Below are 13,638 nucleotides of genomic sequence, written 5' to 3' on the forward strand. Positions count from 1 at the left end.
TGAAGGAACACTTTGAAGATGCCTTTAAGTGATAAATCTTTGAGTATTCATTCAAGAAGAGTATTGTATTGATTTTACTGAGATGATATATAGTCACTAAGCTAGCACTAAAGTTGTGTGGTAGTATTTAACTAACCAAGGTGATTGGGCTATTTCTTTTCGGGTCTACAGGAATCACAACTTCCTTCAACAGGCTCCATGTCTCCCCTTTAACCATTTCCCCTCTACCCCATGAAATCTGCGAAGATGTCAAACGTACCTGGCAAATCGATGGCGGCTGCTCGGTATCCTGCTTCTGCCAGGATGGAGAGCGTCTTGAGGGTGAGCCAAGTTTCAGACGAGAAGCGGATGCCATGAAGCAGCAGGACACTCAGCACTGGGTCACCATCGGCAGGCCTGGCTTGCCGGTAGAACAGCGTTTGCCCATCTACCTCAATAGTCCCATCTGACATCCGAACTCCATTCATGTTGGGCACTTCTATCTGGCTCCAAATCTAAATGGTGCAAGGTCAACAGAATGGTTATTAAAACGTGCGGGGCAGATTCATTTACACTTCACAGGAAATCCACCCCAGGGGTTTCACTAAAAGGGAGAGGGATATGAATGTTCATTGCACTGAGGAGTCTGCAACCAACACCTTGAGTATCAGGAGAAACACACAAACTAATTATGAAGGCTGTACATGCAGGACAGGGGAACATCTCAGGCAGAGCAAGTAAAAAACACAGGATTAAGATATCTATATGCATGCTGAAATTAATTGCTCACTATAAAAAAGTGGAGAGAAAGCTACAAACCTTAACTGGAAGGTGGGCAGATTTCAATGGTATGGATTTTTGATTCGCCATCACCATCATGCGAGACACTGCTTGGCATTTCAACCTATCCAATCCCTGCAATGGCACAGACTACATATAGTACATGGGAACACCACACTCCTCTGGAATGAACTTCCTCTTGATTTAAAAACTGCCTCCACTCTCTTTATCTTTAGGAAAACATTTAAAACTTGGCTCTACTGTAAATAATTCATCCTTACTCTGTTGGTATTTCTGCATCCTCTCTTGCTTAGATCAGCTCCAAGACACCTTAGGGCAATAGAACGCTTTACAGAATCCAAAATAAAATCAAAATCATGGGAATGTGTGCACTGCATATCCCCCACTTTAATGATTATTCACCGTTTAGCTTTGCCAGCCATTGGCCAAACTGCATGAAGTTCTTCTATTAAAATATGACACTTCCAGCCTACAGAGTGGATAGGTAGCCGAGTAGGTCAATGGTAAGTTTTCATAAGGATGCTGAAAATGAGCTTTGCGCTTGAGTCTCTTGACCGAGGTAGGTGGCAGAGCTCTAAAAAGCAATTTGAGTGTGGGATAAATTAGAAGTATCCCCTCCCAAAGTGAGGGTAGTCTAATGGTCTGCAAGCACTGGGCTTGTCTGACAACGTGCCTGGTGTGAGTAACTGGCCGGCCAATTGCGCGAGGGGGAGAATGTAACGTGTCTCTGAACGAGAATGTACTTTGAGTTTAAGAGACACTTATCTGGACAGCAATGTGAGTGAACACTTCTAGTTGGGTCAGTGCTGAGCACACAGTAGGGTGCCCTCCTTGGGAAGGCCCAGTCTTCGAATGGTCACCAAAGAATAGGAGAGTTCCTGAGGTGGATGCCAAAAGATAGACCAGTGAAACTAGGCCCAACGTGAGCCACTGGAGGAAGACCTCTTGGCATGGACTGATCCTTTACCTTACCACTCCTGACAAGCGAATGACCCTTGACCTGGAAGGCAACATAGCCCATGGATGCCAGAAAGAGGGCATAAGTGGGATAGACATGCAGACCGCCATTAATACTGATCGCACTGAGCTCCCGGAGAGGTAGATACTGGTGTGAGCTTGTATCTGAGGCTACAGGGCTATGCTGTGTGTTTTATCTCGGAGCCACTATGGCGATGCCACTAGTGTGAGGCTATCTACAAAGTTCTAGTTCTGCTTATAAATAAAAACCTGTGGTGCAGACACTGAGGTAATTTTCCACCACATGAATACACCTGGACATGCATAGAGGATGCTACTACTCACTGTGAAGAGTGGCAGGGTTGACAGGGAAAGTGTACTGTTGTCACATGGCCGATAGAGACATTGTCGACATCTCAAGTTAGCCTGAGCCCGGAAGCCAGGATGCTGCTTTTGCGCACGTTACTACATGGCTTTATTTTTGCAAGACTCTGTTTAGGCTTTTCACATGGGAACTGTCTGCTGTGTTCGTTCTCTGCCTGTTCCTGGAATTTAGTCTGAACATTGTGAGCAAGTTTGATAAACAATGCCCCTTGTTATTATGTTCTGGAAGGGTCCTAGCACCTAGACAAAACATAACTACTGCAGCTGCTGCTGGAGACTTGTACTTTGATATTATGGGGATACATGTTTAGGTAACACACACTTGGAGGGGGACCTTTCCAGGGAGAAGAGCAACACTCACCTGCAATGTTGAGATCCCATCTATACTCTAAGGTATGGGGTCTGCTGACAAAACCCAGAGATCTTCTATTATATAATAATAATTCTTCTTACCAAGGGGAGGGAGTTTAGGCACTATAGTCCTTTCTCCACTTTCTTTATACAATGACATTTCCCTTCATGATGTATGGACTGGCTGCAATGCTTGTGTTAAGCATTTTTCTGCTTGTTGTGGCATGTATACTGCATGTTAGAGCACGTTAGATAAAATAAACATTTTAAACTATATTCGAGTCTCAGTTAAATCTTATTGTGGACAGGTACGAGAGTGTGAGCGAAAAGGTGTGTCTTGTTACTGCGATTCCTGAGAGATCCGGGAGTGTTGTGTACTGGGGTGTCTAATCATTTGCTTCTCCGTGCGTGTGTAGGAGAACGAGTGAGACACTATAGCTAGCTGGTCCTGGGCTCGTGGGTACTAAGGTGGTAGGAAGGCGCAGTCCCTATACACCGAGGTCCCATAATCCTGCGCATAGTTCTGTGTATGTTCAGAACCCCTGCAACACTGTGGAAACTCCGGTCACCAGGAGCATATTATTAAAGTTCAGCCATTTCCTGCTTCTTACAAGGGCCTCCCATGGATAATGGCAACATTCAGGTAATTTAACTTGCATTTAGGCTCTTCTATGTGATGCATAGATTTCACAATCTGGGTCCAGTTTCTCTGGTTGGAGGCCATTTAGCAGCCCAAAACAAACATGCTTTGGAAAAGCCAATAGCTGTGGCGTGGGCTGTCAATTTTCAGATTTGTGAAGGTTTGTGGTTCACTGCACAAGGGGGCTACTTCTGTGTACATATGCTTCGTATAGGAGCGGAATGCTGTCAATCAGAGAGATGTTATCGAATGGCTAAAGAGAATGACCATGTGCCCCATGCGGTGTGCTGTGGTGGAAGGAACAAAATGTGAATGAGGCACTGACTGACAAATGGATGAAGAGAGCTGGATGAACATCTCAATCTCTGCAATTATATTATAAATAATTTCATTAAAATCACATGGTCTTAGCTAACACCAGACTTAAAAAGGAAGGACTAACATTTTTGTCAAACATGTAGAGAGATTTTCTTAAATTAGGTCATAATGAGACCAAGTGAGCAACCAACTGGCTATATCCGAATAAGTATTCAGAAAACAAGTGAGAAACTTAAGGGTTTGATAATGAAAGATGGGTATAGAGAGTCCATACTCTCACTTGCTTTACAGTGTGTGTGACATTGGATGGTGGCAGTGGTAGGTAGAAATCTGTGTGTGGCAGTGAGACAGAAATCATTAGGGTGATAGCAAAAACAAAAATCACAAGATGACTGTGTGAAAAAAATCAGTGCTGATTAAGTTGGAATAGGTTGGTTCTCACAGTTTTTTCCTTTACTGCTCTCCGTATTGTTGTGCCCGTAACTGCTGCTCTCTGTCCTCCCCCGCTGCCTGTACTTGCTCTGTGCCCGCCTGTCTTCCCTCTGTTCCCCTCGTTGCCCCCGCGTCTCTGCCCGTTTTGCCTCTGCTCCCTCGTTGCCCCGGTAACCCTGTGCCCGTTTTGACTTCTGTTCCCCTCGCTCCCCTGTATTTCTGTATCCTTCTTCACCTTCTGTATCACTCATTGCCCCCTTACCTTGTGCCTTTTTGCCTTCTGTGCCCTTCATCGTCCCGCTCCGGCCGCTGCGTCCCCACCCCCTGACTGCCCATTTGCTGCCCCCACCTCCCACCTGCTCCTCCCTCCCACCTCCCCATATATGCCGGCCGCTGCGCGGTGAGGAGAGCGACCCTTGACCCTACCTGGTAGGTCGCTCCCCCGCCGCACAGCTCCGCCTGTGTGTCTGCCACTGCTGATTAAGTTGGAATAGGTTGGTTCTCACTGTTTTTTCCTGTGCTGCTCTCCGTATTGTTGTGCCCGTAACTGCTGCTCTCTGTCCTCCCCCGCTGCCTGTACTTGCTCTGTGTCCGCCTGTGTTCCCCTCGCTGCCCCCGCGTCTCTACCCGTTTTGCCTCTGCTCCCTCGTTGCCCCGGTAACCCTGTGCCCGCTGTGCCAGTTTTGACTTCTGTTCCCCTCGCTGCCCCCGTATTTCTGTATCCTTCTTCGCTTTCTGTATCACTCATTGCCCCCTTATCTTGTGCCTTTTTGCCTTCTGTACCCTTACTTTGTGCCTTTTTTGCCTTCTGTGCCCTTTGTCGTCCCGCTCCGGCCGCTGCGTCCCCTGCGGCCCCGCCCCCTGACTGCCCATTCGCTGCCCCCACCTGCTCCTACCTCCCACCTCCCCATATATGCCAGCCGCTGTGCGGCCACTGGTGCGCCTAAGGCAAGCCCGTCTGCGCCCGTCCGCGCCGAGACCGCGCCCAGCGCCAGAACCCCTGGTCGCCGCACCTGCAACAAGGAACGCCGCCACTACGATGCCTGCACTCTGCATTCCCTCAACCCCGGACTGACCCACACCTGCTTCAAGGCCGCCCCGAAACGCACAGTCGGTCCCTTCACCTGCCGGAATTGCAGCTACACCAGCCTCAGAACAGACGATCCACCCGCCAAAAAAGACCTCAACCACCTCCGATGCATACTTCTGAACACCCGCTTCGCACGCAAACACGCAGTCGAGCTCTGGGACCTGCTCGACACAACATCCCCGGACGTCGCCTTCCTGACTGAGACGTGGATGAACGACTCCTCCGCACCCAACATCGCCATAGCCATCCCAGATGGCTACAAGATAACCCGCAGAGACCGCACCAACGGAGTCGGAGGAGGAATAGCCATCGTCCACAAGAACAGCATCAGGGTCTCGGCCAGCACCGACGACACCCTCAGCACCGCCAAACACATGCACTTCCAGATCCACACAGATCCTAACTCCACCCTCAGAGGCACCCTCATCTACCGACCCGCGGGACCCTGACCCAGTTCAGCGACTCCATCGCCGACCTCATCAGCACGCACGCCCTGACCTCCACCGACGACATCCTCCTCGGAGACCTGACCTTTCACCTTGAGAACAACAACAGCAACACCACAACTCTGATCGATAACCTCGGACTGAGGCAACTCGTCACTACGCCCACCCACTCCGCCTGCCACACACTCGACCCAGTCTTCTCCTCAAGCCCGCTCGTCTCCTTCAATCACACCACCGAACTCCTCTGGACCGACCACCGCTGCATCCACTTAACCTTCCAGAAACCCACCACACACCACCCCAACCCAACAGATCTCCCGCCGCTGCTGGAGCAAAATCAACGAAGACCAACTCCATGCTAACCTCGCTCTCAGCCCACCCACCGTACCCTCCAACACCAACGACACTGCCCACAGCCTCAGACGCTGGATCGAGGACTGCGCAAACACCCTTGCCCCGCTGAACAAACCCCCCTACAGAGACACCAGCAAGAGGGCCAGCTGGTTCACCCCAGAACTCCTAGCCTCCAAGCAAGCTTGCCGAAAGCTAGAGAACAAACGGCACAGTTAACAGACCCCGGGCAGCCGGACGCCATCCGTAACCACCACCACCTCATCAAGGCTGCCAAGAGGACCTCCTTCAAAGACCACCTCGACAACAACGCACACGACAGCAAGGAGCTCTTCAACATCGTGAAGGAACTCTCCCACCACAGCTCCAACACCAACGACATCCTGCCGTCGCAAGCCCTGTGCGACTCCCTCGCCACTTTCTTCCACCGCAAGATAGCAGACATCCACGACAGCTTCAACACCCAGACAGCAACACAACAGACTCTCCTCACATCATCGACTACGACACTCTGCTAGCCTGGGCGAGCGTGAGCATCAATGACACCATCAACAACATGAGCACAATCCACTCCAGCTCTCTGTCAGACCCATTCCCGCACCACGTCTTCAACAAGGCAAGCAGCTCCATCGCACCCCACCTGCGCAACATCATCAACCTCTCCCTCGAGACCGGGACCTTCCCAGAGAGGTGGAAACATGCCGAGATCAACGCTCTACTCAAAAAACCCAAGGCAGACCCAAGAGACCTCAAGAACTTTCGGCCCATCTCTCTGCTACCGTTCCCGGCCAAGGTCATCGAGAAGATCGTCAACAGACAGCTAACCCTATACCTCGAAGAAAACAGAATCCTGGACCCTTCCCAGTCAGGGTTCCGCAGCAACCACAGCACCGAGACCGCCCTCATCGCCGCCACCGACGACTTCAGGATCCTGCTGGACAACGGTGAGACCGCAGCACTCATCCTCCTAGACCTCTCCGCCGCCTTCGACACCGTCTGCCACCGCACACTACGTGCACGCCTCCACGCCGCAGGGATCCAAGACAAAGCCCTGGAATGGATCACATCCTTTCTCTCAGGCAGAACCCAGAGCGTCCGCCTCCCCCCTTTCTGATCCGAAGCCTCCGAGATCATCTGCGGCGTACCCCAGGGCTCCTCCCTCATCCCGACACTGTTCAACATCTACATGACCCCACTTGCACACGTCGCCCGACCTCAACATAATCTACGCCGACGACGACACTCAACTGATCCTCTCCCTCACCAAGGACCCCATCACCACCAAAGGCAACCTCCACGAAGGAAAGCAGGTCGCCGCCGACTGGATGAAGATCAGCCGCCTGAAGCTGAACTCAGACAAGACGGAGGTACTCATCCTCGGCTCCAACCCCTCAGCCTGGGACGACTCCTGGTGGCTGACGGCACTGGGGACAGCCCAGACACCCACAGACCACGCTCGCAACCTGGGTATCATCCTAGACTCAACGCTCTCAATGACCAAGCAAGTCAACGCCCTCTCCTCCTCCTGCTACAACACCCTCCACATGCTCCGCAAGATCTACAAATGGATCCCAACAGATACAAGAAAGACAGTCACCCAGGCCCTCGTCAGAAGCAGACTCGACTACGGAAACGCCCTCTACGCGGGAGCCCCGACCAAGCTCATCAAACAACTACAATGCATCCAAAACGCCTCGGCGAGACTGATCCTCGATGTACCACGCCACAGCCACATCAACCCCGTCCTGAAAAACCTGCACTGGCTCCCCGTCAACAAGAGGATATCCTTCAAGCTCCTCATCCACGCACACAAGGCACTCCACAAAACCGGCCCTGCCTACCTCAGACTTCTCTCCTTCTACATTCCCAACCGCCAGCAACGCTCCGCCGACCTCTCACTGGCCACCGTCCCGCGCATCCAAAGAGCTACCACCGGTGGGAGATCCTTCTCCCACCTCGCTGCCAAAACATGGAACACCCTCCCACTGAGCCTACGACAGACCGAAGACCTGCTGACCTTCAGGAGAACACTCAAGACCTGGCTGTTCGATCAGTAGCGCCCCCCCCGTTAGCGCCTTGAGACCCTCACGGGTATGTAGTGCGCTTTACAAAAGACTGATTGATTGATTAATTGAGTGAGTGGCGTTAGTGATAGAACAACCAGCGGTTGAGTATTTAACGAAGGAGCAGTAGTGAAAGGGAAAAACAGACGGGAGCAGTGAAAGGGAGATGTGAGGGTATGATCTTGCTGTAGTAAATTGTATCTGCTATCGAAAACACATATTAATAATGTGCTCAAGATTACGTTTAAAATAATACCAGCTAAAACGCAAAAATTGTAGTAGGTAACCATACTTAAGTATTATAGGCCAACATGTACATAAAGTGCCGAAATAAGTTAGCCTAACTGTTGATGGCATGTTAACTGGAAAATAATGAACTAATGAAAGGCCTGTTTTTCACGTTGAATAGTTGTTTGTGCAAGATTGTTTTCTTCTCTTTGCTGTAGATGTTGCAACTTCAGAAGCCTACTGTTAGTCAGTGAATAGATACTTGTTTTGTATTAGACAACCGATAGTGAGGGTCTCATTGGGAGGGGACAATAACTACAGGAAGAATGATTCATTGGAAGAAGTTTTGGACCACAAAGAAGCCTTCCTAGGACGAACGTCTGAAAGTCTATTATGCTCCGGTGAGAGAATGGGGAGTGAACTTGTTCCTAGAGGGCTGCTGATATTCTATTGGTGAGTGAAAAAGACAAAAGAAAATAATGTTGCAACAAAGAATTTGTGTATTTATAATAGTTCAGACAGCGCAGAGCATAGACCTCAGCCCCCAAGGGGCAGATAGTACAGATAGATACCTTCCCTGTTATTTAACCAGACTTACCTTTTTAGTCTCTGATGGCTTTCTTCATGTGAGGCTGCTTACTTAGATTATTCCTTGAATTGTCTGCTGTTATTTTAAGCTGCGAATGTTTTCTAGCAATAATGCAAAGGCTTTATGCGTACACATTGATCTTTCTCTCATCAGAACTCTTTACAGGTTTCTGAACTGACACCTTTCTTCTCTTAAGTCCAAATTATATTTAGAATAAGGAGTTTCCTTTATGGAGCACGCTTGTTGTATTATTACTAATTTGACTGAACTGGATGAACATTTTATTCTACTTTTTAATCCTATATCAATTGATGGATTATATTAACTTTTAATACTGAAATCTAAAGATTAATGTCTGATAAATAGATGAAAACCTAAAAGATTTGAAAATAAAACCCTTTAACTCACAGTAACTCTCTTTATTGACTTAATAATAAATCTTTAATGATGTATTGTTTATGTACATGATGCCTCATCATTTCTCTTCGTTGACCATCAAAGGCCTATACGACTAGTGGTAGGGATTATTTAATGATTACACCCTAAGATTGAAATAGAGAAAACTCAGCTAGGTCAATCTGAAAGGCTTCATAGAGGAATGAGAGATCAAAGTTGACCGTGAGAAAGAAATGAACCAGGTTTGTATGTATGCAGAGGTCTGGGGCACGGGAGCCCAGACAGAAGGGAGGCGCCGGAAAATTCAGCACATATACACACACACCATACTGGTTTCACGTGGACATTTTTCAGAAAAAGCTGGATTCATATTTTTAGCACAGTATGAGAAAGGAGTCACTGCTAGTTGCCAGAGTAAACATAGCACTGGCATTAGGGATTAGTTAGAGGGTACAATTGCAACAGAGGTCTTGGACAGCAATGCAAATTATCTACAATGCATCCCTGTGGATATCTCGCCAATTTACATAGTTAACACAAAGCAACAACATTATATGGTGTATGTGACAAAGGTGAATACTTGAAAAGGTTTTACAATCAAAATAGGCAGGCAATGAAAAAATGAGAACCAAGTGCCAAATATATTAAAGGGGTTTACCCATTCTGTGTCCTTAGTACAAATGGCCCAATATTGTGATGTTTAATTATATGGACAACAGCAAGAGCCCAGTGGTAGTGTGGGGCATAGTTGACAACTTTGTTGCATATTTCAAATAAGGTCCTGTTGGACGTCTGTGTCTGACAAGACTGTTTGATGGCTGTGTACTCTTGTTGGTCTCTTGTTTCCATTACAGTTCTGTGGCTAGCTCATGTCCCTGCCTACCTATCCGTCTGACCGCGGCTGAATAGCCAGGGAATCCTCCAATGGGCTGTCTGCAGCACATGACTGAAACCCCACCCGCTTCACAATACTTACAATCTGCCCCATCCACTTGCACCACATTCACACTGAATTAGGTATCATGGAAGTGAGGCATTCTTGCCTTGAGCAAAAGGAGTGACATTAGAGAGCTGCATCAGGCCCTCGAATTAGCTGCTCACTGATTTAAGCAGATGATTAACATAGAATAGGAAGGAAATTAAAATAAAAAATGAAGAGCTAAATTGTGAGTGTTTCAAGTTGTGAAGTTACACGGTTCGTGCAACTGGTTTGTGCGATAGCAGGAGCTTAGAGGCAATCCATGGGCAATACTGGCACTTTTGTTGTACATTTTGACTGGGTAGCGTCACTTTTTTTTATAGGACATTTGTGTCTAGTATGACCGTTTGCAGACTTGTTTTCTTATCCTTCTCTTTTTTCTATTATATGCTTGTAGTCAACCCATGTCTCTGCCTGCCCCTCCCTCCTGAGCCCACTTGCAAGGCCTGGAACTCCTCCAATGGTTCTCTGCAGCTGCTTCCTACACTGGGACCTCCCAATCCTTCCACTCCTACTTAATGTCTCATTACCTGGCATCCAGCCTCTGTGTCTCGGTGAACGTCAGCGAGGTTATGGGTGGTATGCCAATTTGGACCATGTTTCAAACTCAAGTTTCAAAACAAGCATTGGCAATGCCAATAGGTCTGGCTTTAAAGGAATGTTGTATGGTAATTGAAGCATTACAAAATATAGCATGGATATAGATATGTATTTGTGAAGAGGAAAGGAACTTCATAATGATATTGGTGTAGGCTTAAAGGCCAGGTGACAGTTGCACTGTCAAGCCAGACCTAAAAATCCATGAAGGTTAATGACTACCCTCCTCTCACCTCTCCTGCTGCCAGGGACAAACACCATAAATTATCTAGGTATCTAAGACACTTTAATAGCATTACAGTGTCCTGTGTGTGCCCCTTACAGTTCAAGCTTAGGTAACTGGATAAATAAACAAAATGATCACAGCTGCTGGAGGGAAAGCACTGTACTCCCGACTAACAACATGTGGGCGGAGCCAAAGCCCATCTAGTGATGCTCACATAATGGTCTGGCAACAGTTGCGCTGTCAAGCCACAGTATGACCAGTTATCGGGTTTAAATCCTGTGAATTCTTCCCTCACTCTTTTTTTCAGCTATCCCAAATGCATTTATTGAACAGGTCAAAGTTTCCGCAATCACTCTTGGTTTATTTAGCATCACCCAAACCAATGTTTTGGCCAACCACACTCCTTTATGGGCCTATTTGCATATTTAACAAAGCTAAATACAAAATAAATATTCATTCAAAAGAGGTGCTTCCTGACAATGCAGGGAAGAGGGGAGGTGTGGGAGGGTTTTGAGGGGACTTTGTCATTTACTTCAGCTCAATGCATAATGGCTCATAAGTGACCACTGCAGGTCTACTTCTGTAGTGCTCACTGGTCACTTTATAGTGACTCCAGGGGCTGGAACTCTGGTGCTTCTCGTGGACTCAATATAGCAATCTTTAGTCACTTAGTGCTGTCAAGTGGTCAAACATGTGAGGGTAGGGGGCGTGGCCTGGGACCAATGGCAGCTACAGCGTAACTGCCAAGCTCCAGCGTCTGCAGCCTGTTCAGGAGCAATTATCCTGCCCCCCCCCCCCCATCCACTGAGGCAAAGGTGGAATAAGGCTCAGGGGACCACCCAGCAGCATCAGCCTGAAATAGCGGGCTGGAGGAGAGGGCTTAGACTTGTGCGGACTGCAGGGGAGATGGGTAAAAGCCAAGATGGCACCAACAGAAACACTGCTGAGAGGCATGGCAGTCAGGGAGAATCTTTTGAGAGAGGAAAATGCGTGGTTATATCAGGTGATGGGTGTGATCTCCCGTTCACCTCCAGAGGAGCCCCAGATAGAAGAGGCCCATAATCGGAGGAGCCCAAGGAACACCAGAGGGCAGACGAATGTGGTGAAGAGGCGACCCCCACCCTTGCTTGTGGAACAACAGAGGCGCTCCCGCCTCAGGTTGAGAGACAGCACCGGGGAGACGGAGATGGGGCTCCTGTCCTGTCTGCGCGATTATAGTGGACCGGCCAGGAGAGAATCAACTATTGGGAGGGAAACGCCGAGAGCTGCGTTTCACCCAGAGGGTGCATGGAGATACCGTAATGGCTCACTCTCCCATATTGCTTGGTGGGCATTGACTGCAGGTCGCGGTAAGGTGGATTCAGGAAGGAAGGAACAAAGTGCGACAGGAGGAAAGATATTACAGGGGAGATGCCGGAGGGAGGGAGGTGAATAGGGGTGCACCTGCCCGGGGCGCAGTGGATAAATGGATGAGGAGGGCAGAGCGCTAACAGCCTGAAGTACTCTTGCCCGGCACAGGAAAGGGCAGACTATCCGGAGAGGCATTGCTCCCCCACCCAACATCCCAATGGAGGCAACTGAGGAAGGATCTGTGCAGACTTACAGAGAGGCTGGAATGGTGTGCAATAAACCAGCTTGTGCGCAAAAAGTGGACATCATACTGCGCACTGTAGGGTCAGCTGTTTCACAACAGCTACTGACACAGGACTGCGGGATGGAATCACACACAGCAACTAGATTAGCGGCCATAAAAGATACCAAAGTGGCACTGGAACACTTGATCGAGGCAGTCATACGGGATGTGAACCTACTCAGGAAGTACCAAAGTAAACTTGTGAACAGGGTAACAGACGCATAATCCACCCTAGTCCACATCCGACTGACAGTAGGAGACCACGAGACCTGCATAAAACCATTGGAAGCAAGATGATGGCTTTGAAGGAGACAGTCAATGACACCGAAGGGCAATCATGCCGCAATTATATATTGGTAGTGGGACTCCCTAGGCGGTCAGGGGGACCATCTATGGAACTTTGTCTAGCAGATTGGATGTCCTCTGTGGTGTTGTAGGGTAAGACCTCTAAATGGTTCACAGTGGAGCGAGCCCACAGAGCCCAAAGAAGACCGCCGGAGCCAGGAGCAATGTCAAGGGCCATAGTGGCCCGATTACTAAACAATCGAGACCAAGACGCAATGCTGCAAAGGGTGAGGGCACGTGGGCCATGGCAAAAGGAGGGGCGGTTTTTAACATCTACCCAGAGTACACCACCCTGGTGCAGCAGCAAAGAGAAACCTTCCTGGGTCTCAAAAGATACCTGAAGAGCCTGGACATAAAATATGCATTGTGCTTCCCCGTCAGTAACCGCATAACGATGCAAGGCGAAACCTACTTCTTTGCAACCCCGGAGGAGATGTGGGAATGGTTGGAGCGGCGGGAATATCCAGCACCCACGAAGAAGGACAGAGGAGCGGCATCAGCCCCATGGTGGCAGGAACATAAACGGTGGCAAACACAGTGGAAGGGTGCTCACCTGAGCTCATCAATGGACCAAGCTGAATCCAAAATGGTGACACCAAGGAGTTCAGGGGAAATTACATGAACCGCTGGTGAGATCCAGGTGTCAACTGTGAGAAACAATTGGGGATTTCTTCCCTGCCCCGAAGAATAGGCACAAATTACAGGAGCAGAACTGAGAACAATTATACTCCCAACGGAGCTAACCCAGACACCGATTGGACCACTACACAGGACATGATAGTTCTCTATACAACAGACGTATTAAAGGGGAGATCGGCATACTGTGAATTGGG

At 48.8% G+C, this 13,638-nt stretch overlaps 1 protein-coding gene across 2 annotated transcripts in view; it reads right to left on the minus strand.

Annotated features, from left to right (window-relative positions):
- Positions 1 to 13,638, minus strand: part of ABHD14B (abhydrolase domain containing 14B) — a 90,655-nt gene that overhangs the window by 58,078 nt on the left and 18,939 nt on the right. For both annotated transcript variants that reach the window (XM_085625178.1, XM_085625179.1), the window contains exon 2: positions 260 to 494. In XM_085625178.1, the coding sequence (XP_085481304.1) occupies positions 260 to 467 (208 nt within the window). In that variant the 5' untranslated portion in view covers positions 468 to 494. The remainder of the gene's footprint in view (positions 1 to 259; positions 495 to 13,638) is intronic.

This window comes from Triturus cristatus, chromosome 9, assembly GCF_964204655.1.
Source record: "Triturus cristatus chromosome 9, aTriCri1.1, whole genome shotgun sequence".
NCBI classification, from domain to species: Eukaryota; Metazoa; Chordata; class Amphibia; order Caudata; family Salamandridae; genus Triturus; species Triturus cristatus.